The sequence below is a fragment of the Gloeophyllum trabeum genome (assembly GCF_000344685.1).
Source record: "Gloeophyllum trabeum ATCC 11539 unplaced genomic scaffold GLOTRscaffold_00001, whole genome shotgun sequence".
Taxonomy (NCBI): domain Eukaryota; kingdom Fungi; phylum Basidiomycota; class Agaricomycetes; order Gloeophyllales; family Gloeophyllaceae; genus Gloeophyllum; species Gloeophyllum trabeum.
This window is the reverse complement of record NW_006920410.1, coordinates 1,697,737-1,720,254: the sequence shown is the minus strand read 5'-3', so window position 1 is coordinate 1,720,254 and position 22,518 is coordinate 1,697,737. Positions and strand designations below refer to the sequence as shown.

The window sequence follows — 22,518 nt, the reverse complement described above, 5'->3', positions numbered from 1 at the left end:
GGAGGCTCAGTCTCGCAGACTCACCCCTGCATATGACATCCAACTACATGTAGCACCCAATTGTGAAGAAGTACGATCTCAGCCATGTCCGTGCTATAATGAGTGGAGCCGCCCCGCTGGCGCCTGAACTGATCGAACAACTCGCCGCCGCTTTCCCACAAGCTTTTATCGGTCAAGGCTACGGTGGGTGAAGCAACCGCTGAGGCTGAAGGAGAGTCACTGACTTTTCCTCTTTGAATCCAGGCCTGACGGAGACTTCCACGGCGCTGTGTATACTGCCTAGAGGGCAGAAGGTTGGGAGATCGGGCGCTGCTGGCCGGCTCGTTCCCGGGACTGTCGCCCGCGTAGTCAAACCAGACGGCTCATTGGCAAAGGCCGGAGAAACGGGGGAGCTCGTAGTCTCTGGTCCACAGGTAACTTTGGGGTATTACAAGGATGACAAAGCGTGAGTCCTTTCTCGACCGTATCGTACAGAGGAGAGTCATGTCTGGGGTTCGTTAGAACGAGGGAGACTTTCCTCGAAATCGACGGCAAGCGATGGGTAAGGACCGGTGATGAGGTCCTCATTAAACATGATGGCGACCTGTTCGTTGTCGACCGCATCAAAGTATGTACGTATATCCTGTGGACTGGAATAATCCTGACGGTATAACAGGAACTTATCAAAGTCCGAGGATTCCAAGTCGCGCCGGCTGAACTTGAAGGCCACCTCCTGGGCCACCCCGACGTCGCCGACGTCTGCGTAGTTGGCGTACCGGACGAATATAGCGGGGAGGTGCCACTGGCATTTGTCGTTCTCGAGCCCAAGACCGCGGAGAAAATCAAAGGGAACCCCAGCGCAGCACACAGCATTAAAGCTGCAATTCAGAAGGTAAGGCGGCATCAGTTGTAGCCACGGTACCGTGATTTTGACGGGGGTCCTGGCAGTACGTTGCGGATGCCAAGGCGAATTACAAACAACTGGCTGGGGGTGTGGAGTTTATCGACCAGATACCCAAGAATCCCAGCGGGAAGTTGTTGAGGAAGGATTTACGAGCTAAGGCGAGGGAGGCTAGGAAAATAACGAAATTCCAGCCCAAGCTGTAGGCTGCAAGTCTCCATCATCTTGGTACTCTGGCATGTGGCTCCAGATTTTTGAATGATGAAGTGCTATCTATACATCTCACGCCTCAGTGTTGTACAGTAGATTGCTATGATTACATGGCTTCGGGTCGCGGCTTATCCAATCTCCTCAGCCCAGCGAAGGACGTCTTCTGCCGTAACCTCAGCAGTTGTGGAAGGCGATGACTATGCATATGGTGAGTTGACGGCCGAACACAGTAAGTTGAAACGAGCCTACCTGAGTCATCTCCGCCAGTTTTGTACTGAGAGAGGACGCGTTTCGGGCGGAATTGCGCAACTCGGTCAACTTGGCCTCCAATTCGTCGCATTTGCTTTATGCCAAGTGTAAACAGAGGATGTGCACGGAGTCGAGCTCAGCCGTACCAGTTTAATGCTTGTGTCTCCTCTTTGCGGAGCTCCAGTTGTCGCTGCATCATAAGCTCCAAGCTAGCTCGTGCCTACGACAGGGGGATCGACATGCAGATTAGAAGCATGCCCTCTGCGGAATGCTTCCGTACATACCTGCACCGGTCTAAGATCATTTGCAGCAGCCATGATGTTCTGTGCCAGGACGGTAATCCATTCGACATATTTCTGCCATTCCGGAGGCTCGGTCGAAGTGAGTGAAGGCGGCGGGACCAGCAGCGCATTCAAAAGCTGGGAGTACGATACGAGCATCGAGCGAACAATTCCGAGCAACGCTGGTCTACGATCTGTGGTGCGAAGCTTCAGCCTGAAACCAGACAGGAATTCAGAAGCCACGAACCAGCACTGGGATCCGCGGGGTACAGCTGGTGCCCGCCAAGCTCCGCAAGCGAGGGGATCGTCTCCTTGACCTACTAATATCACCCGTCATCTCAAACTGCGAACACAGCAGCAGCCGCGGTACGCACGAACCAAGTGTCCCCGAAGACGGTGTACGAGCCCTCCTCGAGGATCCAGTCGGCGCGCGGCTTCTCGAGCTCGGCGAGCGGCCAGTCGGGGACGTCGGGCTGGTCGGACAGGAGCGCGTGCTGGTTGACTTGCGCGAGGTCGTCGGCCATGGCGCGTTCCTTGAGGAGGGCCAGGAGATTCAGGTTGTGGGAGGTGTAGCGGGTGTAGTGGGACGGCGGTGAGGGGAAGGGGTTGCGGAGCTCAGCTTCTTCGTCCTCCATGGTTGCTGGACTCGACACGGGCTTAGGATGGGGACGGCGGCCTCGGAGGAACCGGTAGCGTCAGATTGTGGCAAAATCCAGGGCACGCGTGCTGAAGTGACGGACGCGACGGTCACGGTCACATCTCATCTCTCCGAAACCAAGTTACTCGAAGAACCGCCTATAAGTACTCTCTCTTTCTCAGTACACTCCTCAAAAATGGCTACCAGACGGAGAATTGGCGTTAGCATTGCAACTTCGGAAGCCGCGCGGCGGCAGCTCATGGCGCCCGTCCCATGCTGGGAGAGGGTCTGGACGAAGCCTGACAATGCGCCGCCTGGTTCGACCCTTAAAGTATACAAGTGGGTCAAGACGGACAAAGTGCAGGTGCGATCCGATGAAACAAAATATATTGACACTTTTTCTGACTATTCTATGTGCGTAGCAATTCAGTGACGACGAGAGCGAGGTTGACGCGCCGTTAGCGCCTTTGCCGGACGAACCAGAAGTTGTGGAGGGTGACGAGGAAGGAGAGCAAGAGGAAACGGCTCCTCCACCTTCTGTACCTCCTGAAGCGCCTCCAGCCCATGCGACGGCAGCGAGTGGTCAGGAAGACGAGTCGGCTGCCAAGTCGCCGAAAACACAGAATACGCTATCTCTGGAAGTACCCTCGTCGGCCCCAGCGGCGGAGGCCAATGATATTTTGGACGATTCGCTAAAGCCGCTCGTGGATGATATGAACGCTACTGCCGACATCTCCGTGCAGATGACTACGGAGAACGCGGAAGGCCTGGATCTCTCGCAACTCCCGCCAGACGGAACGTCCTTCGAAGCCGCGCAGGATATGTCGCAGCTGCAAGACGCAGACGCGCTGCTCGGAGGGCAGATGATGGACCAATCCGCAGATCCATTTGGCGAGCAGATGCAATCTTAGCTCTTATCTGGGGCGTTGAGTCTGTTTGTACGTTATTTGAGTTTGGCCAGAAGCACGAGGTGAGCATGAACGATATTTAGATGGAGGAGAGCCGTATAACATTCGGTCGTTATGATAGATGCGTGTAGTGATACAAATCGAATTCATCTGCCCGTGTCTCCTACATCAAACCGCGCGAAGATGTTACATGACGCAAGTGCGCGCCGAGCATTCAGCACTTGCATTCGCCGGCCTTGCAGGAGCAGCTAGCAAGCAGGCGTGAGCGCGTGTGGGGCAAGACGAAACACATAAAGCCTACCTGGCGCCGCAGCTGCACGAGGAGGAACCGCAGCCCTGCTGGCTCTGGTTCTTGGGGGGCTCGCCGCACGCGCAGTTGGGCCACGAGCACTCGCTGGTGTTGGTCTGGCACTTGACGTTTCCGGGCTGCAGGACAGGGTCAGCACGGCCGTCAACACCGTGGACGGCAACGGCGGCGCACCATTGTGAGGTGTGTTCTGTAGGGGACGAGGGAGTAGTGTGTGGTTGTTAGCCTGAAGAGAGGGGTGCTCTGGGCCGCCTTTTATAGGGAATTGCGGGGTCTGGTGGTCTGGCCGGGATGCAGCTGGATCACGAATTTCACACGGTGCGATCGGGATGTGGCGGTTGCTCCGCCCTGGCGATGGATAAGATAACGCGCGTGATTGGCTGGGGCCTCGGCGCTGATAAGATAATCTTGTCAGCTTGACGCAGGTCCGCGAGATCTGTCCATCGCTCGTTCTGACCAGATCCTTCTGCTGCTTGGCCCGTCGCTGTACATACTCGGCCTCCTCGCTCTACTTTAATCCCGCCTCCATCATTCAACCAGGCCATGTGCCCAGCGTCCTTGGTCCAATCGAATATCCTCCGTTGCCAACGTAGGCCGTCATTCTCTCCTGCTTCCAGCTGCGCTCGAATTTCTGCAGGGCGCCGCCGCTGGTATATCGGTAACCCTTGGTGAGCTCGCCGTCGTTCTATTGGAATTCACTGCGTCGATGTTTTATGTCATATCCCCGCAGGCCTCCGGGCGTAAGCTGCATGTTTCTTCCCCTTCCATGATGACGGTCGCTTCGGGAAACGAACGACTCGGGCGCCACCCTATTTGCTCTGATGGGTGCCGGGCACCGCTTCTCAGGGTATTACCCGCCTCGAAACCGTTTTCCTGCACTCTTCCTTACGGGATACTCTTTCCACGTTGGTCCATCTGCGTAAATCTCTCCCTGTCCAGTCCGTAATCTGCACGACTCCAGGGATAAATGGAGATCCGCCTATGGAACTACCGTTGCGCCTACCTCGTCCGTGCTAAACACAGGCAGCGAATCAAGGCAAGTCGATTTCTAGCGGATACCGATCTCTATAACCTTTTTAGAGCTTCAGTGCATCCGATATCAGCTCCGTACGGAGGATGTTATGCCAGATTATCGCGGACGGCGCTAGCTTTGTGCGGACACATTAAGATGTCGTCTGAATGCCAGGAAGGCAGATAAAATTAGGCGACATCCTCCGCGCTTCCCTTGCATGCCTCGGTGGATGCTCCAACTTCACGTGGAGGTCCTACCGCTTGCTTTCCTAGGTCGCTCGAGCCTCGATGCCCAGGGAATGACAATTTCGTCTGCTAAGCGGAGATTTTGTTCTCCTCGTTCTCCGGATGGACTAGTCAACCGCCACGGCTATGGGGCATGCTCGGAACCCGCTGGTTGTCGGATTTCCGTGGCCGCCCATGAAGGCAATCGCCACCCTTCTCCTCCGTCCGTTCCTTCTGTTGAAGAGTCGCGGAATGAAGTCTCCATCAGTACCGGCTCCTTCCGCCCATACATAATTCATTCGCCATTGGTTATTCCAGGGCCGCCGTCCCTACTCTCTCGCAGTTGGCTAGGCACCCTGGCGTGGTGTGCCCGATATCCACTTCTGTGTTCCCCGTCATGAAGAACCCTGTTAACGTTTAATCCAGCTAGTCGCATAACAGACAAATGACCGGCAGGCCCCTGGGTGCTGTATACCTCCCATCGCGAGCCGTAATCTACCGCTGGAATTGGTAGGCCGATATCCCCTTTCTATTCTCCGTCGCGTGTCTATGAGGACTGCCATCCCGTCAGGCGTATCTCCTTAAATATAATATCGGATAACCAGAGCGAGAATGCTATTCTATCGTAATACGGAATGTCCTCGATGGCGTACATGATATACCTGATCCGGGTAGAGGTACACGTAGCAATTGCTGGTACTCAGGTGTTCCTAGAAATATGCATGCTAATCACAGCCGTTGTACATGTTCAGCATTACTGACAAATGCCGTATGTGCACGATGAGCAGAGGTGTGCACGATGAGCAGAGGTGAATGATCACAGCGTGCTCTCCTGTCTGCTGGGTATTGGAGGGTTTTGGATGAATTGCGAGCTGAGAGTTAGAAGTTCTGCGTATCGATCACCTGCACGACATATAGGGGCATCCAATATCTAGTCCAAGTATTACTCTTACGGATCTCTGTCTGCATCACGGCCATCTACGGTTTGCTACCACCTATTCCTCTTTCCGCGTAACCCGACCATTACAGAAAACAAGTCGGAGCAAAATCAGATGTTTAATTGCCATCCAAACCGCGCCTCGACAACGTTCTACACGGCGGAATCCAGAGGGCGACCCCTTTAGCCGCGATCATGTGAGCACCGAAGGATTCAGTGCTTTAAACACCGAACGTGGCCATGAGGCCCGATGCGACCCCGCGCGCTTCCCCGCACTCCTGGCGACTCGAACGGCGCCGACGAGCAACGAGTGTCAATCCGAGGTTCACCATGGTGGAACGACGAGGGCCCGTGCACTCGATGCCCCACATCCCGGACGACTTGACGCTCGCGCAGTTCATGCTTGATGTCCATCACCCGTCTAGACCGCTGAGGCCTGACGGCGTGCCGTGGCTAATTGAGGACACCACGGGGAGAAGAGTCGGGTCTGAGGAGGTAAGTGCAGCAGACTGGGTCCGCACTCCTGGCGGGCGTGGAGTGGTGCTCGTTCTCTGCTTCCGAGGCTCCAGTGACTATCCTCGTCCACTGTTACCGAACGAGAGATGGAGGCGTAGGAACTGATAGCTAATGCATAGATCCGGGCGAGGGTGTTCGGGCTGGCCAATGGCTTGCACTCCGAATTCAACATCAGTACGTCCTATTGTTGCAACACGCACGAGGGTTCTATTCATTGATGAACTACCGTAGAAGAGGATGACGTCGGTGCGCTTCCTGCGTCTGTGAGATCGGCGTGGTTTACTCAATTGTTGCCCAGTCTGCCTGTACAGCCCGAACCATGTTGGTGAGTGAGCAATGTATACTTCCATGGATTCGTTGCATTGAGAGAATCTGATATAGACTATCCCGTGGCCATATGGGCGACTCACCGTCTGGGTGCCGTCATCTCGTAAGTGCCTGTCACCGAGCTACACTTCCCGCCCTGACTCCGCTGCAGGGGTGCCAATCCCTCTTACACTGCGGACGAGCTCGCATACCAGGTTGAGCTGGTGAAAGCCAAGCTGCTCATCGTACATCCTGACTCCCTCTCAACCGCGATCACTGCTGCAAGCTCTGCTGGGATCCCAGTTGACCGCATAGTGCTCTTCGATGATGCTTCTCAGGGCCGGCACCGTACGGTGCAACACCTCATCGACGTTGGCCTTACGAAGACTCCGAGTTTCGTCGAACGACGGCTCGCCCCAGGGGAAGCGAAGAAGAAGCTGGCTTTCCTCAGCTTCTCTAGCGGCACGACCGGTAAACCCAAGGTACTGCACGACCCCTGGATCACTTGCACAGAACGGAAGCTCTAATACGTCACTGTAGGCAGTCGCTATACCACATTATGCGCCTATAGCGAATGTGATTCAGATGGCGGTACACCACAAGGTCAACGTAGAGTATGCTCCATGGGAGAAGCGACGATTTAGACCAGGCGATGTCGCTATTCTAGGTGAGTATGCAACTGTGTCGTTCATCATAAAGCCTCACAATCGGGTAAGTATTGCCTATGTACCGTAAGTGAATGCAGAAGCTCCACCGTCACTGCTGAATCCCAATCTTGCGTACCGAAGACATCTATGGTCTTGTTGTAAACGTAAGCAAACCTGTGCATTAAGAAATGCCATGCTAATTTGATATCTGGCCTAGCTTCATTTCATGTTATACAGTGCTGTGAGTACCGCTGACTCCCGCTTCGGCAGGAAAAAACTCGTTAACGACGTACCTAGGTCACCACGGTTGTCATCCCGCGATTCAATTTTGAGAACATGCTTAAGAGCATAGTCAAGTACCGTATTGTCCATTTATTGTGAGTTCTCCAATTGGACTCTACTTTGTGTCTGTCTGGAACGATAGATGTGAAGCCTGGTACCCCCACAAATCGTATTATTGTGCAAGGTAGTACCTGAAATGGCCAGTAGATGCGACAACTGCTGACCGTCTACGTTAGCACCCCGCGACAAAGAATTATGATCTGAGCCACGTCCGCTTCTGTATGGCTGGGGCTGCGCCCGTGTCAAAGGAGCTTACGGAGGACCTCGTTAAGATTTTGCCCAACGCCGACGTAGGACAAGGATACGGTATGCTAGCGCGAACGATGTTTGCCGAACGTCTGTAGCCTGATAGTTCCTCTTAGGAATGACCGAAACTTGTACCGTGGTCGCCATGATCCCTACCGACCAGAAGATCGGCGTCCTGGGTAGTGCTGGGCAGTTAATGCCTGGGATCGTCGTCCGAGTTGTGAAGGAAGATGGCTCCTTGGCAAAGGCCGGGGAGCTTGGCGAGTTGGTCGTCAAGTCTCCTGCCAACGCGTTATGCTACTTGAATAATCCCGAGGCGTGAGTGAGGGTTGTCTGAGACGTCTTGATGTCACTAATGCTCCTCGAAACAGGACGGCAGAGACTTTCATTGACGGGTGCGGTCTCAGTAACGATAGCTAGATGTCCCGGACGCTGATATCTCGTGCAGATGGGTTCGCACTGGCGATGAAGTGCTGGTGGACGAACAAGCGGAGCTTTTTGTCGTGGATCGACTGAAGGTGAGGTTTGCGTGTAGCTATGATGCCCCTTCTGACCTGGATCCACGTAGGAAATCATGAAAGTTCGGGGCTACCAAGTGGCACCTGCTGAACTCGAGGGACACCTCCTGGCCCATCCTGACGTAGCTGATTGCTGCGTGGTTGGTGTCCCTGACGAGTACAGCGGCGAGGTTCCCCTGGCTTTCGTGGTGCCACATGTGAAGGCTCTGGATAGAATAAAGAACGATCCCACCGAAGCAGAGAAGGTGAAAGCATCCATCATAAAGGTACGCGCGACGCATAGTGGCAGGAGATCCAGCGGTAACATGAGTGGTGCAGCATGTTGCAGATCATAAGGTGAACTACAAGCACCTCGCAGGTGGGGTCGAGTTTGTGGACATCATACCGAAGAATCCCAGCGGCAAGCTGCTTAGACGGGTCCTCAGAGATAAAGCGAAAGCGTTGAGGAGCAAATCGCCTGTCACCATCAAGTCCAAGTTATAATATGGCGCTTCGCTAAACCATTCGTGGCGGTTCGAGTAGCGCTGACATGGTGAGAGAAGGTGGCGCGTTGTCCAAAGAGGAAGATACAATGCTGCTGTCCTATCCTTATGTATATTAGAAGATCACTGCCAGCGGAAGATATTGAGTCACCTTTAGATGTATATGCGTACGGGCTAAATACAGAGAACGCGATCGACGCGAGGCTATATTTAGCCACCGTGGCCGTCGAAATTTGGACTTTGTGCGCCAGCAGCAGCACGCTCGCAGCGATGGTCCGCCGGATTGCGTCGCAGGTACACAAACAGGCGTCTCGACTGCTGCAAGGCAACTACCTCAAGGACCGTCCCGCATGGTTCCAAGCTGTCCTTGACCACCCTCCTTTGCCTCTACCTCCGAGGGCACCGCCGACTCGAACTGGCGATGACCGTCCTGCAAGGACCTCGTCCTCGCGTCCGCAAGACCCGAAAGTACTTCCTATTATCTACCTAGAGGATGAGATTCGAAGACAGTTCTTCCGTGACCATCCATTCGAGGCCTTCAGGCCGACAACGCTGACCGAGGGAGGGGCCATTCGAGATGAACATCCCATCCGAGGTAAGGAGTGGACGCGGCTACGGCAAAGAGGGCGCAATCCCTCGCCAGAAGAGTGCGTTCTTAGTGCAACTACCTACGCTCGTCTGAATCGAACTCGTATTCGCTAGCTGCATCCTGTTTACCCTCACCCTGCATCGACATCACAGTCTGTCCCTAAACCAGGCCTACATCGCCGCCGTAGCACAGTTCCGCGCGCTCCGTTCAGAGCACTACGTCGCAACTCTTGTGGCGGCCAAGGAGGCTGAGCAGCACGGTGCCCGGTTCGGCGTGACGCAGACCGATATCCTGTTCCAGAAGGAGACGAAGGCTCTGGAGACGTGGAGAAAGAAGGAAGAGCAGGATCTCAGTGCAATGGCATCTCGGAAGCGCTGGCGAGCCATTGTCGAGCGCGACGGCCCTGTCACCGAGTTCACGAAGGGACGCGAGTACGTCAGGCTATGGAAGGAGGGGATACGACCAGATTATGCTCCCGTGCTTACATCTCCAGAGATCACAGAGGCTGAACGCACGGTGGAGGAAAAATCGGATTTCATAGGTGTTATGGCCCGGTAGCGGCCACTGCATATGCAGAAGTTCGCTTCATCTCCCACTGCATGATCCTATCGAACGTCCAACAAGACAGCGAAAATTATGAAGTCCGTGAAAAATGCTATAGATACAATCAACCCCTACTCCTATGCCGACACCTTCGCTCTAGACTGTGCAGCTTGAGCGGCATTCATACCCATCCACGCCTTCTCGACCAGGCCCAGCAGCTTCTGCATATCTGAACTCCAATCGTTCATAACATCCTCCGCACTCCTCTTTGCCCGGAAGTTCACGACGCCTGCTGGCCTATCGATCCGAGCCCAGATCGTGCCAGACACCACAAGCCGAGACAGGGTCTCCTCGGTTTGTTGAGGAGTAAGGTCAAGCAAGGCTGTTAGTCTCGGAAGCTTGATACGCGTGTAGTACTGTGCCACGACGCGGAGGTTCTGTTGCATGATAGATCAGTAACTCGCTTGGAAATACCATGGGTCATAAACTTACGTGTTCAATGACTCGGGTGTGAAGGTCTTCCCACCGTGAATCAGAGCTGAAGACGGGCGTGGTCCGCAAGAAAGGTCCATATATGCTCTCGATCCCGGGCCATCGCATCAATTCAGGCGTGGTGAAGCATTTCACGAGGTTGCTGCATGATGTAAGATGGTTAGCGGCCCATAGGATTCACAATGAGTAAAAGCGCCTTACTATTGTAACTCGAGCTTTGACAAAGCCGGGTCGACGAACAGATGGTGCAGCATGTCAGATTGTTCATTGTCGTGGGGAGCGAGCACGATATAGTACACAATATGTTCCAATGCCTGCAGTTATCACTGAGTAAAGGACGGGACACTCAGAGGAAAGAGGCCACTCACCGCGCGGCCCTTCCCTTTCTCATCCTCTTTTATTGACGGCGTCTCCCATACTTTGTAGTAGTACTTGGCACAATCCAAGTATGCATTATGATGCAGGGCATGTTGAATCATGAGGTCGTAGTATTTCAGTTTGAGATCCTGGAGGACGTCAGCACCCATGTAAGACAAGGTACTCGATTAAATGACATACCTCGTTTTCCTTTTCCTTCAGGAACTCCTCATTGACTTTCCTGCCGCCCACCTTCACCTTGACCCACTCAGCATCACCACCGGCTAGTGACTCTTTCTTGTCTTTGTCAACTTCCGAGTCCTTCTGCCTCGCCACAGCGATCAGCAGACGCATTTGCTCCAGGAGGAACTCGGTCTTTTCTCGCCGCTCCATCGAAGAGTATGTTTCGACTTGAAGCTCGGAAAGGAGGTCAGAGGCGGTCTGGAGGGAGTCTTTTGGAGAAGGGGATGTGGATGTGGGTTTTTTCGAGAGTGCTTCATGGTAGTGGGCAAGTAGGAGAGTCACGCGTGCTCGAGGTGTCTCCAAGAAGATCTACAGAGAACGAGGTTAGGAACCGTACAGACGGGGGACACACTTATAACTGACCTTTCCTTCCGTCACGCTCCGCAATGTCTCAACCAGTTCTAGCCACTTCTCTATCCCTTCCCTCTCCCTAATCTCCTCCAGCCATTCCATGACGCGCTCCACCATGGCTTGAACAGTCGCCTTGAACTGTCCATGCTTCTTGCTCAAGATGTTGATATTCGAGTTCAGCAGAGCATAATCCCGAGCCTCATAGCATAGTTCGCAGACCGTGGTCACAAGCCGTGTAGTGGACTGAACGTCCGAAGCCTAAGGACGTGATATGTTAACGAGGGTAGGGCCTTCATGAGCAAACCACCGTACATTTCGCGTTTGCTTCTCTAGTACGAGAAGCTTATCGACCGCGTCCTGCAACTTGCCCGACTAGAAGACGTATTAGGTGCTACGGATTTCGCTCACTCAAGCAGGGCCTACCTTAGCTATGGACGTCGCCTCCGGCAAGATAGCGTCGACCTCGGCGGTGAAATCTTTCTCTTTCTTCTTAGGGTCGGCCATGGTGTATAGTGTCTTTGAGTACGAGCTGGAGGCTTGCGCGGACTTAGTGTAAGTAGAGTGACGCGTCGCGTCTTTGTTTGCAGCTGTTGCGTCCGAAGGCAAGATTGCCACACGATCGGTGGCTCTGCTCACAACTTGTAATCGCGCTGCTTTACTCTGTCCTCCTGGTAGTCGGATTTCTTCTGCCCAGCTTACTTTTTCTTCTAACTTGGGGGGTTTTATCTCGTCTTTCAGCATGTGGGAGGTGTCCTGTTTGTCCGTCACTTCGCTAGCCGATAAGGATGCTTCTCCGGACACTACGTCTGAAGGGTGGGTGGAATCATCATAGTCATAATCATGTCGTCCCTACATTAGTGGCCAGCACCGTGATATACATGAGCATAGAGTTCGTAACGAGAAGGGATTATAGACCGACAGGAGAAACGAGGTCCGTCACTGCTGGGCTCGGCGATGCGATCAAACCCGCCGGTGTCTCCAACTTTTCTGAGATTGCCTCTGATTTTTCTGCGTCTCTTGTTCTGGCTCCCAGCGTCAAGAGCGAAACGTTGAGGAGTCGTAATGATAGATAAAGCGGATAAGAAACGAAAACATCTTTAACGAGCGTGAACATCCCGTTGATAGACGGAATCCTGAAGGTGGGTCGGAGTAAATCCTCGGATGACGATGACGACGACGTCGAGAGATCGCCGTCACTCATGGAATCCGCGGTATCGACGGTCTCGACATACTTTGAATTTGGATGGGATGTGGCGTCCACAACAGCGGAGGATGTGGTTGGGTGGACTTCGACGGCAACTTCGGAAACCGAGGGTACAACGAGGACGCCTTCGTCTTGGACAGCTGGCGTAGCATCGATGGATATTGAGGAGACCTCGGGAATGGCTTCGACTCCCTCGTCTGATGTCTCAGGCGAGGACTGCACCGAAACCTCGTGAAGTCGCGGCCGGGCTAGTACTCCTTGATTAATCATCATCACCGTCGCATCGACAGCCTGCTCCCGAACCTCTGGCCTAGGTGGAAGAACAGGGACAGGGACCTCCACTGTGATTGGCTTCGCCACAGCCGCCTTCCGCCGTTCGCGAAGTCGGAGATTCTGCAAGTGAGGGAGGAACTCTGAGACTTGTTGCCAGGCCCTGGCGTACTCCTCGACTACGGAACGGTTTTTCTCCTGGAACCACTTCAGGATGTCCAGATGAGGCGCGAGATCACTAAGGATCATGGCGACCTGGAAAGGGTCTTTGATCCAGGAATGACCGACGTGCAATCGGAGAAGAGACCTTGACGACTGGATGGATTCGTCGTCCCTTATCACTGCGGCTCTCGCGTCTATCACGACTCCCAAGGTATGCAGTCGTCGACATTCTGTCGTCAAAGGCTTCAATCCCTCCAAAGTGAGACTAGGAGGAGTCGTAGTGAACTTCGCCAGCGGGCATAGCCGGAGAACTTCGATATCGGGGCACGTCCGTGCTATGTGCGCGAGATCTGCGTCGTGGAAGATGACAGACTCCGGAAGGTCGATGTCGAGCCGATGGAGTTTGGGCAAGAATGCTAGATATTCCAACGACAGCGGCTTCAGAGGGACGTCTCGACTTGTCGATCGCACGAGCTCGGAGAACTTCGATGAACCTGTAGCGCTGAGCTTTAGGATCTGCAAAAAGCCGCCGAACTGTTCACAGATCGTCGTGGCAAGCTCATGCCAATCGTTGGTCTCGGGCGGGTCCTCTATCACGAGGTCCAGATATGCGAGCCGGCTGTTGAGATGTCTCATGAACGCCGCGATATTCGCAGCCTCGCCAGTCAGCTGGAGCTGCTGCAACTGAGGGCATACGCCCCTCAATGGAGCGTCTCCAGTCAGGCGAAGTGCTGACTTGCGGATATCTGAGAAGTCTGGCTCATCCGCGGAGAAGACACCACTATCCGTACCTCCCACAGAACTCGGTGTAGAGTATCCCGAGCGCGGTTTGATCTCCTCGAAAAAGCCTTCCACCGCCACGATGGACCTTGCGGTCAAGTCGAGCTCGAGGCAGCGGAGCTTCGACTGGGATGCGACCCACTTTCCTACAGTGGATGACAAGGCTCCCGGGGCGTTCAGCGACAGCTTAACTAACGCGTTCTGGCGGTTGAGCAACTCCGTGAAATCGTCAGGAAGAGCGGTATGGGAGGTGAACGACAGTGAATGGAGACGAGTGCGATTGGAGAGCTGGATTAAGACGTTAGGGAGATTCGACACCTTGTTGTTGATCTCGAAGACGACCGTCTTCACATCAGGTGTCAAGAAAAGGAGACACCTCTCCAAACCGGCAGCGGTGTCGGCGCGCCACGTAAGGGACGTGAGGTTCGGCAAAATGTAAGTCTGTGGACGATATTCGTCGATGATGGGGAATATGGATGCGGCCACGTTGTTCGCGCTCTCGTTGTATGCGATGCGCCGGACGCGTTTCCCATAAGAAAGCAGCCTGTCCCAATCACCTTCGGCGGGAGGCTTGGTCTGCGATTCTCTTCATAAATAACGAGAAAGTAATACGTTCAATCAATACGTACCAAGCCCAAGCCTGGTCGCCGAGTCCTGCGTAGCAGGTGGTTCGGGAATAATCCGATGAGAGGCACTAGGGAGTCCAGCTCCTTCCATAGCACGTTAAGTGCTGCCTCACATATGCCTTTGCAGGTTCTCGCGAGCCTACTGAGAGACCGCTTTCCACCTGGCATGTCCAAGATGGTTTCGAGCAACTTCTTCGTCGCATCCGGGTCCCGCAGGATGATTAAGGACGCCATCGCTTGCTGGTACACGGAGTAAGATATGTAGGACGACTGACGGGATGACGTGCGGGAGCGACGACCGCGGAAGGAGAGGTTGCGAGAGAGGATGTCGGGGATGAACGACATAGACGCAGTATCGTGCTCCCTGCTAGCTGCTTAAAACAGAGGAGCGCTGCTGGACACGCCTCTATACCTAAATTTATGGGCTTCATGCCATGGGTCATGCGTGCAGCGGATCTGTAGGCAGAGCGCACCGCGGATGTATGCCCACTTCGAGGTCCAGGTGAGCTGGGCACGTTATCCTGTTCAAGGTGGCATAATCAGCGTCCCCGATCCGCACTTTAGCAGAGCCATGGACTGAACCATCCAATGCATCTACACACTCAAGTGGCGATAGGCCCGTTCGCATTGATTAATGGCATCCGTTTCACAGAAGATATGAAAGCCACACCGCGCACGAGTGGACAACGAGGTTTCAGCGTGCAAAAACGGCTCGTCACCTTCATCGTGTCTATATGGCCCGGACACGTGTTAGTAGCACGGGAGGCTAACTCTCAATCCGCAAAGGTGCGTACTCTGGCGCGAAGTTTGGAAATGGATATCAATAAAATGTTCCTGACGGTATTTGACGTACACAACTCTCAGGATCACAATTCCCCCGCCTCCCAAGGTATGGGTTCTCCCTCCCAGTCATCCTCACCCTCGGTACTAGCCTTCGTGTCATCGTCCCCTTCGCCGACATCCCATATCTCACCTCCTTTAGACGGGTCATAGTGACGAACGCGCTCCCGATACAGGAGTTCTCGGACGACAGCGTCGTCTTTCCGATCCTTTCCTTTGGAGGGCGATATAGATAGCACAGATCTAAGATGATCCGGCAGGTCGACCTCGAACTCCCCAGCTTCCTCGTGGATAAGGCTGTCCGCAACTGGTGTTTCATTTCGCGTAGGACGCGATGCAAGGCCAAGCACAGGGTCATCGAGGTCGCGGTCCTCAATATCAGTATGGAGAGCTTGCGACTTCGATCGGTTCCAACTCCAATCGGACACCTTAACACGGACGTCTGGCTCCTCGGGACTATCATCGTCTTCCTCTGCATCGTTGACGACTTTGACCTTCTTCCTGCTTGCGCCTTTCCCCGGAGGCTTCCCCTTATAAGACTTGGACGGGTTCTGAGGAGGAGATGGGGGTATGAGTGATATCCCCGTTCCAGTCTGGCCAACTCCTGGTTGCTCGGACTCCAGTTCTGCATCTGCATGTGGACGTTTCGACGATCCCCGCAAGAGCGGTGATTCGGTTCCGGATTTCCCAGCTGAGGCTGAACTTTCTGAAAGTTGTGCCGTCGACGGCTCCGCAGCTGCCCAGAGGTCGTCTTTGGCCGGCATAAACCCATTCAGCAGCGCTTGCTTCATCCTCGGTGGCTTCTTGGCTTGCACTGCTCCACTCTGGCTTGCTTTATGAGTGCGACTCCCAGGAAGTGGTTGTGAGAACGGGACGGGTGTTGCAATGTCTTCGCCGTGCGCAGCGGCTGCTTTGAGCTTATTTCTCTGCTCTGGGAACAAATGGCCGTTGTTAGGTACTGTCTTGGACCTGGATAGGGCCGTCCTGGGTTTCACACTGCTCTCGTTCTGTGTAGGTGCCTCGTCGAAGAGTAGTTTGAAGGATCTGCCGTTAGTTGACGATTTGGCAGGTGTATCAAAGATGAAGGACGGGTCCGTCGACCCTTGCTTGCTGTCTTCTTCTTCGTCACTCAAAGGCAATTGTGACTGATATAGTTTGCCGAATGGCAGGACGCTTTGAGTTCCGACGCGTTGCCGCTTCTCCTTGACAGGTGATGGTGACACCGGTTCGCCACGAAGACGTTTACGAGCTCGCTCGACGGCCCGATTCTTAGGATCATGAGGATGTAGATCTTTAGGTGTCGAGGGTTGTGCTGGTTGGATTAGGGGGAATGGGTCGGGAGACGCAGCTCTCCGAACGACCTTCGACTTGGTCGGCGTGGCGAATGGATTGGAATATCGCTCTCCATCGCGTACAAATACATGCGACCTGTCTTTCTGCTTCCCTTTCTTGCTTGGAGAAAATGGATTGGTTGTCGAACTTGGCGGTGCGACATGCACGGCACGCCCTTTGGGTGGGAGTATGACCGATGCTCGGGAAGATCCCGGTTGAGAACGGGGTGGGGTCGAGGGGGGATCTGACGAACTACTCTTCGCGTTAGGAGCACTGAATGTCGCAGTCTTCGTCAATCGTTTGTAAAGCTTGTATTTCTCGGCTACCGTGAACCCGTGGAAAGGTCAGGATGCCTCACAAAGCTGTTAGGCAAGACGCACCCATGCCCGGTTCATCTTTGATATCCTGTACCGACGGCGCGCGTCCGTGCTGCTGCTTGAAGTCGCGTTCCCAGGTCTTAATCTCCGTGCGCAGTTGGGCAATGTTATCAGACATGGTGAAGACGTGGTTTGACGCGGACGCGTTGTCGACGCGTTGTGGTTCGCTGCGGCAGCGTTGCAATGCTCGGTCCGGGTCTCGATAATTCACGGTCACGTGTAGTGAGCACTAACCACGTGATGGACGCGTTTGGCAGGCGCTGCTACCTTTTCTCCAGTGACCAGAACTTTATGAAGCTCTTATATATTCTGTTGCTTTATGACTTTGCTCGGTTGAAACTCAGAAAATCTCTACCTGGAGGAAATACGAAACACTAGGCTGTCGTTTCGATCTTGTCGCCTCACAGATGACGCCGGATCTGCCCTTCGTCACAAACTGCTAGCTTGGCCCCTGAATCTTATTATGCTCTCTACTATTGCCTTCGGATGGACGTCACTTGGCCATCTCAAGAGATACAGGAGATTTTGAGTACCGTCAACCTCGGAGATGACCGTCTAGAGCAATCTAGGAGTAGTAATACCGACGAACCACCGTGTTGATATATCGAGGTTATCCCCTTAGCGATGCTTCAAGATACCGTTATGGCTTGCTCACAGCATCAAATCCACGGAATCTTCAAACCTCGAGGCGAGTGCTGCGTGATGCATTGAATTGCTACCCGGGCGAGCTCACAGGTTTCGGCATAACGTGAGTCCTCGCACTGAAAGTCGTAGATCAATCCCTTTCCACTGTCGAGTATATTTGGTCGCCCATGGGTGCACTCCTCTGTCGAATCTTCCGCAGTATTCTTGGGATGCTAATATTCTGCTTCGTTTCTGCGTCGTATTCGTGGCTATTCGTGGACAGGGGGGACTTATTGTGACGCAAGTGTGACGTTTGTCACGGGTATTGTCCAAAGAGAGCACCACTGTCCCCAATTGTCGGCGACGTCACGGTCGATTGGCCCTGGCCGTCCTCCTCAGCTTTAGAGCCGTGCGTCTCCCGCTTTCTAGTCCTCTCCGGTCATCTCCCTTTTCTACGACTGTTCCTCCGCAACGTTACGATCTCTTGGCCTTCCCAGATACAAGCGTTTGCTATCTATGTCGATGGCCCCTGGAGGCAACACTGCGCAGCGAACATATGAAGTGTGGTCCCCTAATATCGCTCCGAGCGAGGCTTCGGATGCGACCAGAATAGCAGAGGAAGATCCATATGATGGTATATATCCTACCAACCCCGATATCCAGTCCGCAGATGCAAGGCGTCAGTCCGACCAGCTCTCCATGGCAGCATCAAGTTCCGCAGGGTCGTCTACATCGCCGCCGCCGCCGAGACCTCTACCCAGTCTTCTACGAGTTACCAACGATCCCGCATTTTCCTCCGACCCCTACTCCAATCCCTACTTCATCTCTCATCGCGCCGAAAAGCTTCCCATGAAGGAAAAACCGGATAAGAAGGGTTTCGTCAGTCCCCATGTCACGAACGAGGGTTCGGCGGATAGGATGGAGGACGGGGAACCATTGCCGCTGGAACCACCGCCTGCGTATACTCCCTCCACTTCTAGCAGCTCGATGACCCCCTCCATGACTTCCGCATCGACGTCTTCCCTCACTGAACCCAGCGTCGCCGTGACGCCTTCCCAATCGCAGCCATCGGTCGTATATGAACCGATCTCGTTTGACCTGACTAGGCTCAGCAGTCGTGAGCCTTCTGGTTCTCGCAACGCGTCCGCCCCGGAGCTGCAGCGTCCTGTCGATCGACCAGCGTATGTCGCTAGCTCGTCCGAGCCGGACATGCGTGACGCCACGCGTGCTCGCAGCGATGAAGCCCAAGGCCCATCGAGGCGGGCGAGCCCGAAGAGGAAAGTACATCCGCGAGCTTTAGATCGGATAGATGAGTTGGATGTCACGAATCCGCTGGGTGTCACTCTCCATCACGGGGGCCCGTACGAAGCAATCAATCGCCGGCTGGCTTCCGCCTCGCATGGTTCTCCGCATCCCAGGCGAGACGTGGGCAAGGAACGGGAAGATCCCGGCGGTTCAGGATTTGAAGTTCGTCGATATTTCTGTGCGGTCTTCGTTGGGGTTGTGCTTACTAACCTCTGCCCAGATGAGAGGCCCTCGTCACCCGAATCTCCAGCCTACCAGTTATTCTGTCGGCGAGATCGTGCCCAAGGGCTTTACTGGGCAACCCACGGCAGCTTATATGTATCCTCCTCAACAACATACTCGACCCATTCAACGTCCGGCTACGCTGGGCGCCCCTCCTCAACCCGGTTCTTATGATGAACATATGCAAAATGGCTTCCAAGACGGACGCCGACATCCTGGCTATCGTTCCACTCCTAACCATCCAGTTGCTCAGTTGCCGGATGTCTCTGGACATACCCCACCGGTGCCAAACCCTCAGCTGCCACGTGACGGCCGTCTGCATAAAGCCCGTCCTTCCCATCTTCAGCCACCTCCGGGTCCCCAGAATGCACATGGCAACCCGCCCCTGCCCCTAGGCATGACTGCCCACATACCTAACGCTCCCATCAGCCACCGTCCCCCGTTGCAGCCGTTGCCTCCAGATCGACAGCAACTCCCCTATCCTGTTCCCTCTCTGCCCAATCCTCATCCCCAACCGCCTTTTGCACATTCGCATGTGTCTCCTCGGCGAGGTCCACCCATGCCTGTGCCCACCCGAATGCCCATTTCGAAGCCCCGTCAACCACCTCCACCTCCCGACATCTCTTTACCTCCATCTGCCCCGATCCCGGGATTTGTCCAAAGACCGTCGGCTGAGATTCAGAATAGACCCATTCCACCGGAGATGCCTCCACGTCCTGCGCCGTCGTACCTTCCGAAACGATTGGTCATGCCTTTGCCCCTTCAGTCTCAGCAAGAAACTCCTCAAGGGACAACGTCGCCTGCTCCGCGGGCTGCCGGACCAATCTACCTGGACCGCCATCGACCTTTCCAGCCTGAGAAGAAGGTCCAGTTTGACGCACATGTCAGGGCTCAGGAAATTCCTATGCTGCAGAAGGAGCCGAAGCTCGTGAAGAAGCGAAATACCATTGGCGGCGGTGTTACCAATGTCAGGGAGGAACCGGAGAGTCAGCCTAGTCGTGGAAGTTCTTGGTTCGGACGAAAGGTCGCCAGGCATGCGAGTGTTCAGGAGGAGAAGAAAGAATCCAAGTTTCCGCGGAGACTCAGCAAGCGCAGGTGATGTCGCCAGATGGTATTGCATGCCCTGTCCTCCACGTTTGTTTTCACGCACGTTTATTGTTTACGAGAACCCCTCACGCCACACTCATCCAACGGACTGTGCAACAGCCCTCACTCCGGACACTGACAGTGCAAATTACTGGCTTAAAGTACTTACAAACAGGTTAATGTGTCATGAACTTAGAGAGGCAGATGTACCCTTAGTGCTGTGTACGATGAATGATGATATCTACATACGACTCTTATCAGTAACCCCACCATATGACAACTCCACCTCCATAGGAAGAAGTACGCTCGGTGAAGTAAGTAAGGCAGTCAAAGTGTCGTCGGCTGGACGAAACTTCAAGCCATGCATCTGATCAATCCGTCATCTCAGAAGTTGCTATCGTGAGGGTCGAGCATATGGTACCGTTTCCGGGGTAAAACCAAGACGCACATGCGTAGCGGACCAGTCAAAGTAGAATTGGCAGCTTGCCTCCTCTATCAAGAATAGCCAACAGTCACGGCGAACGGCGATAGTCGAGCACCAGAAGTCCGAGTCTTCCACCATATGGTACTGATTTTCGGGGCGACGGGAACGCACATGCACAACGAAATCGACTGACAGCGAGAGTGAATTTGCCAGCCTCGTCAAAGGCATAAAAGCAAAGTCAATGGGGGGAAGATAACCGAGCGCCCTCGCCCTCCCCCACCGGTTCTCCCGCTCATTACCTACCCCTTTCTTGCTAGTCGACATGAGACTCTCCGTGGCCTGTGTTTTCTTCTTCGCCCTGGTCACCGGTACCCAGGCTCTCATCGCTAGGAGGCAATCGGGAGGTTGCACGTGTGGCAACAAGGAGTACAGCAGCAGGGACATCTCCGAGGCCATCGAGGCCGCAGAAGACGGAGGAGCTGGGTGTGTAGCCATGAGATGCGAGAGATCTGACGTTGCATTGATGCTTCTCGCGTGCAGCGACTACCCTCATCAGTACCATGATTATGAGGTTCGTGGGGACTTACAACCCTTGCATGGTAGGATGTCTGGCTTACGGGACCGCGTTTGTCAGGGATTTTCTTTCCCGTCGTGCAGTGGGACATTCTACGAATTTCCCCTCGAAAGTGGCGACGCATACGACGGTGGTAGCCCCGGAGCAGACAGGGTGATTTACGACGACGATGGAGATTTCTGCGGTGCGTTTCTCATTTAAGAATGCTCAGCGAGACATTCACTGAAGACCACGGCATAGCTTGCCTCACTCACACTGGCGCATCCGGAAACGACTTCGTCGAATGTGACTTCTAATGAGTTACGACGGAGGTCCTGAAGGACAATACAAGGCAGACAGGAGCTGGGTTTCAACCTGCATTGTACTATGATACAAATATTAAGATACAGCGCGAGAGATAAGCATGGCAAACAAGGATCACACCACCGTATGACCATCAGTACCCCATGAGGCGGAACATAAACTGGAAGGTGTATTGCTTCGTATCGGGGTCCCAATGAGACCAGTTCCAGTATCCAGCGTCATCAGACTCATCCTCAATTTCTCTGGCAGGGATACGGAAAGCAATGCTTTCGTATGGTTCCGCAGCGACCTGATGCAGCCTAAGTGAATCCTAGATACCCAAGAGGCGGAAAGAGGACGTACGATAAGATACTGATAGTTTTTGTTTGGTGGCTCACGCTTCTGCTCCCATGCACTCATGAACCGCCTCCGAGGTATAACGCCCGGCTTGATTTGAGGAAGGTGGACCTGAACCATCATCCCCTCCTTGCCGGTGTCTCTGTCCCTAACTTTGGTGACCCGATATCCTGGTCGACCAATTTTGAGGAAGACCTTCCGCTGGATATTCTGTTGCGGCGGGGCGATCGTCAGTTGCGTATCTTTCGCATCGCGTGCTGCTCGGCGAGCCAAGTTCGTCTGATGCTTTTTGCCTTGCGTGTGTGCAAGGTACGACCCTTCATTGGTGTGTAAAGTCAGGCAAAGGCGGCATTCGAGAGAGCCAAGATGGTTCCGGAGAATGTAAGGATCCTATACCCTGGTTCGTCAAAGGCCTCGGGCACGATTCCGCGGTCCACGCACCTTGGCCAGATCAATCGTCTCCATGGCCAGCTTCCGCAGGCGCTCACGTCGGTCGACATTTGACTCGGACGCCCCGGCAACACCACCACCACCGAACTTCGATCCAACTCGATTCTGAAAGGCCGCGTATAAACACATCATTCTCGACTGGCACGGCAGCACATACCTGGTAATCTACAAACAATGGATTAGTTCGAGCCTGACCATATTGAGCTATTGGACGTACCCATCTCGAGAGTACGACCTCAGATGAAGGTGAGAGCGTTGGAAGAGTCGACGCGACGAAAGGGAGCTCGAAGAAGCACGAGTAACGAGCACAGGTTCCCACGCCTTGC

The 22,518-nt window shown here is 54.2% G+C and overlaps 11 protein-coding genes across 11 annotated transcripts in view; 6 read left to right on the top strand and 5 right to left on the bottom strand.

The window, feature by feature from the left end:
- The window catches only part of GLOTRDRAFT_68153 (acetyl-CoA synthetase-like protein), a gene marked incomplete at its 5' end in the record, with an annotated part of 4,977 nt that extends 3,270 nt beyond the window's left edge, over nt 1–1,707 (top strand). Inside the window, 4 exons of the mRNA XM_007862699.1 lie at nt 928–1,287; nt 1,340–1,433; nt 1,486–1,559; nt 1,624–1,707. Coding sequence (XP_007860890.1) covers nt 928–1,086 — 159 coding nt within the window. The 3' untranslated portion in view covers nt 1,087–1,287; nt 1,340–1,433; nt 1,486–1,559; nt 1,624–1,707. The remainder of the gene's footprint in view (nt 1–927; nt 1,288–1,339; nt 1,434–1,485; nt 1,560–1,623) is intronic.
- GLOTRDRAFT_135160 (uncharacterized protein) lies at nt 1,219–2,293 on the bottom strand (the record flags this gene model as incomplete). Its single annotated transcript, XM_007862698.1, has 6 exons — nt 1,995–2,293; nt 1,868–1,937; nt 1,624–1,814; nt 1,486–1,559; nt 1,340–1,433; nt 1,219–1,287 (listed from the first exon to the last, which is right to left on the bottom strand). The coding sequence occupies exons 1-6, from the start codon at nt 2,253–2,255 to the stop codon at nt 1,219–1,221; spliced, it is 759 nt and encodes a 252-aa protein (XP_007860889.1). The 5' UTR covers nt 2,256–2,293.
- A 160-nt stretch (nt 2,294–2,453) lies between these two features.
- On the top strand, nt 2,454–3,168 carry GLOTRDRAFT_113107 (uncharacterized protein; the record flags this gene model as incomplete). Its single annotated transcript, XM_007862697.1, has 2 exons — nt 2,454–2,621; nt 2,680–3,168. The coding sequence occupies 2 exons, from the start codon at nt 2,454–2,456 to the stop codon at nt 3,166–3,168; spliced, it is 657 nt and encodes a 218-aa protein (XP_007860888.1).
- Nucleotides 3,169–5,902: 2,734 nt separating this feature from the next.
- Nucleotides 5,903–8,888, top strand: GLOTRDRAFT_108974 (acetyl-CoA synthetase-like protein). Its single transcript, XM_007862696.1, has 18 exons — nt 5,903–6,140; nt 6,281–6,335; nt 6,393–6,407; nt 6,460–6,486; nt 6,543–6,591; nt 6,640–6,949; nt 7,008–7,134; nt 7,184–7,198; nt 7,256–7,278; nt 7,332–7,355; nt 7,412–7,491; nt 7,547–7,580; nt 7,633–7,762; nt 7,819–8,020; nt 8,074–8,097; nt 8,151–8,220; nt 8,271–8,486; nt 8,539–8,888. Exons 1-18 carry the CDS (start codon nt 5,976–5,978, stop codon nt 8,701–8,703), a joined length of 1,731 nt encoding a protein of 576 aa, XP_007860887.1. The 5' UTR covers nt 5,903–5,975; the 3' UTR covers nt 8,704–8,888.
- An 84-nt stretch (nt 8,889–8,972) lies between these two features.
- GLOTRDRAFT_102247 (uncharacterized protein) lies at nt 8,973–9,849 on the top strand (the record flags this gene model as incomplete). Its single annotated transcript, XM_007862695.1, has 2 exons — nt 8,973–9,349; nt 9,405–9,849. 2 exons carry the CDS (start codon nt 8,973–8,975, stop codon nt 9,847–9,849), a joined length of 822 nt encoding a protein of 273 aa, XP_007860886.1.
- A 140-nt stretch (nt 9,850–9,989) lies between these two features.
- Nucleotides 9,990–11,781, bottom strand: GLOTRDRAFT_14695 (uncharacterized protein; the record flags this gene model as incomplete). Its single annotated transcript, XM_007861927.1, has 8 exons — nt 9,990–10,271; nt 10,327–10,468; nt 10,528–10,640; nt 10,695–10,832; nt 10,885–11,235; nt 11,290–11,535; nt 11,590–11,649; nt 11,701–11,781. Coding segments are annotated over 8 exons (1,413 nt in total), but the record flags the coding sequence as incomplete, so codon positions are not given.
- A 403-nt stretch (nt 11,782–12,184) lies between these two features.
- GLOTRDRAFT_68137 (uncharacterized protein) lies at nt 12,185–14,553 on the bottom strand (the record flags this gene model as incomplete). The annotated part of the gene is made up of 2 exons (XM_007862694.1): nt 12,185–14,269; nt 14,323–14,553. 2 exons carry the CDS (start codon nt 14,551–14,553, stop codon nt 12,185–12,187), a joined length of 2,316 nt encoding a protein of 771 aa, XP_007860885.1.
- A 1,512-nt stretch (nt 14,554–16,065) lies between these two features.
- On the bottom strand, nt 16,066–17,025 carry GLOTRDRAFT_108971 (uncharacterized protein; the record flags this gene model as incomplete). Its single annotated transcript, XM_007862693.1, has 2 exons — nt 16,872–17,025; nt 16,066–16,813 (listed from the first exon to the last, which is right to left on the bottom strand). Coding segments are annotated over exons 1-2 (861 nt in total), but the record flags the coding sequence as incomplete, so codon positions are not given.
- Nucleotides 17,026–18,008: 983 nt separating this feature from the next.
- On the top strand, nt 18,009–20,326 carry GLOTRDRAFT_118726 (uncharacterized protein; the record flags this gene model as incomplete). Its single annotated transcript, XM_007862692.1, has 2 exons — nt 18,009–18,959; nt 19,018–20,326. The coding sequence occupies 2 exons, from the start codon at nt 18,009–18,011 to the stop codon at nt 20,116–20,118; spliced, it is 2,052 nt and encodes a 683-aa protein (XP_007860883.1). The 3' UTR covers nt 20,119–20,326.
- Nucleotides 20,327–20,851: 525 nt separating this feature from the next.
- GLOTRDRAFT_30922 (ribonuclease T1) lies at nt 20,852–21,399 on the top strand (the record flags this gene model as incomplete). Its single annotated transcript, XM_007862032.1, has 4 exons — nt 20,852–21,012; nt 21,070–21,100; nt 21,164–21,287; nt 21,344–21,399. 4 exons carry the CDS (start codon nt 20,852–20,854, stop codon nt 21,397–21,399), a joined length of 372 nt encoding a protein of 123 aa, XP_007860223.1.
- On the bottom strand, nt 21,173–22,492 carry GLOTRDRAFT_68132 (uncharacterized protein). The gene is made up of 6 exons (XM_007862691.1): nt 22,410–22,492; nt 22,350–22,357; nt 22,184–22,297; nt 21,749–22,132; nt 21,344–21,695; nt 21,173–21,287 (listed from the first exon to the last, which is right to left on the bottom strand). The coding sequence occupies exons 1-5, from the start codon at nt 22,411–22,413 to the stop codon at nt 21,540–21,542; spliced, it is 666 nt and encodes a 221-aa protein (XP_007860882.1). The 5' UTR covers nt 22,414–22,492; the 3' UTR covers nt 21,173–21,287; nt 21,344–21,539.
- Between the last annotated feature and the right edge of the window lie 26 nt (nt 22,493–22,518).

Coding starts and splice junctions, on each gene's coding strand:
- GLOTRDRAFT_108974 (XM_007862696.1), top strand. CDS start 5,976: ATGGTGGAACGACGAGGGCCCGTGCACTCGATGCCCCACATCCCGGAC. Junction 6,141..6,280: donor GAAGAGTCGGGTCTGAGGAG/GTAAGTGCAGCA, acceptor GCTAATGCATAG/ATCCGGGCGAGGGTGTTCGG. Junction 7,356..7,411: donor ATTTCATGTTATACAGTGCT/GTGAGTACCGCT, acceptor CGACGTACCTAG/GTCACCACGGTTGTCATCCC.
- GLOTRDRAFT_68132 (XM_007862691.1), bottom strand. Junction 22,133..22,183: donor AGACGATTGATCTGGCCAAG/GTGCGTGGACCG, acceptor ACCAGGGTATAG/GATCCTTACATTCTCCGGAA. Junction 21,696..21,748: donor AAAACTATCAGTATCTTATC/GTACGTCCTCTT, acceptor AGGCTGCATCAG/GTCGCTGCGGAACCATACGA.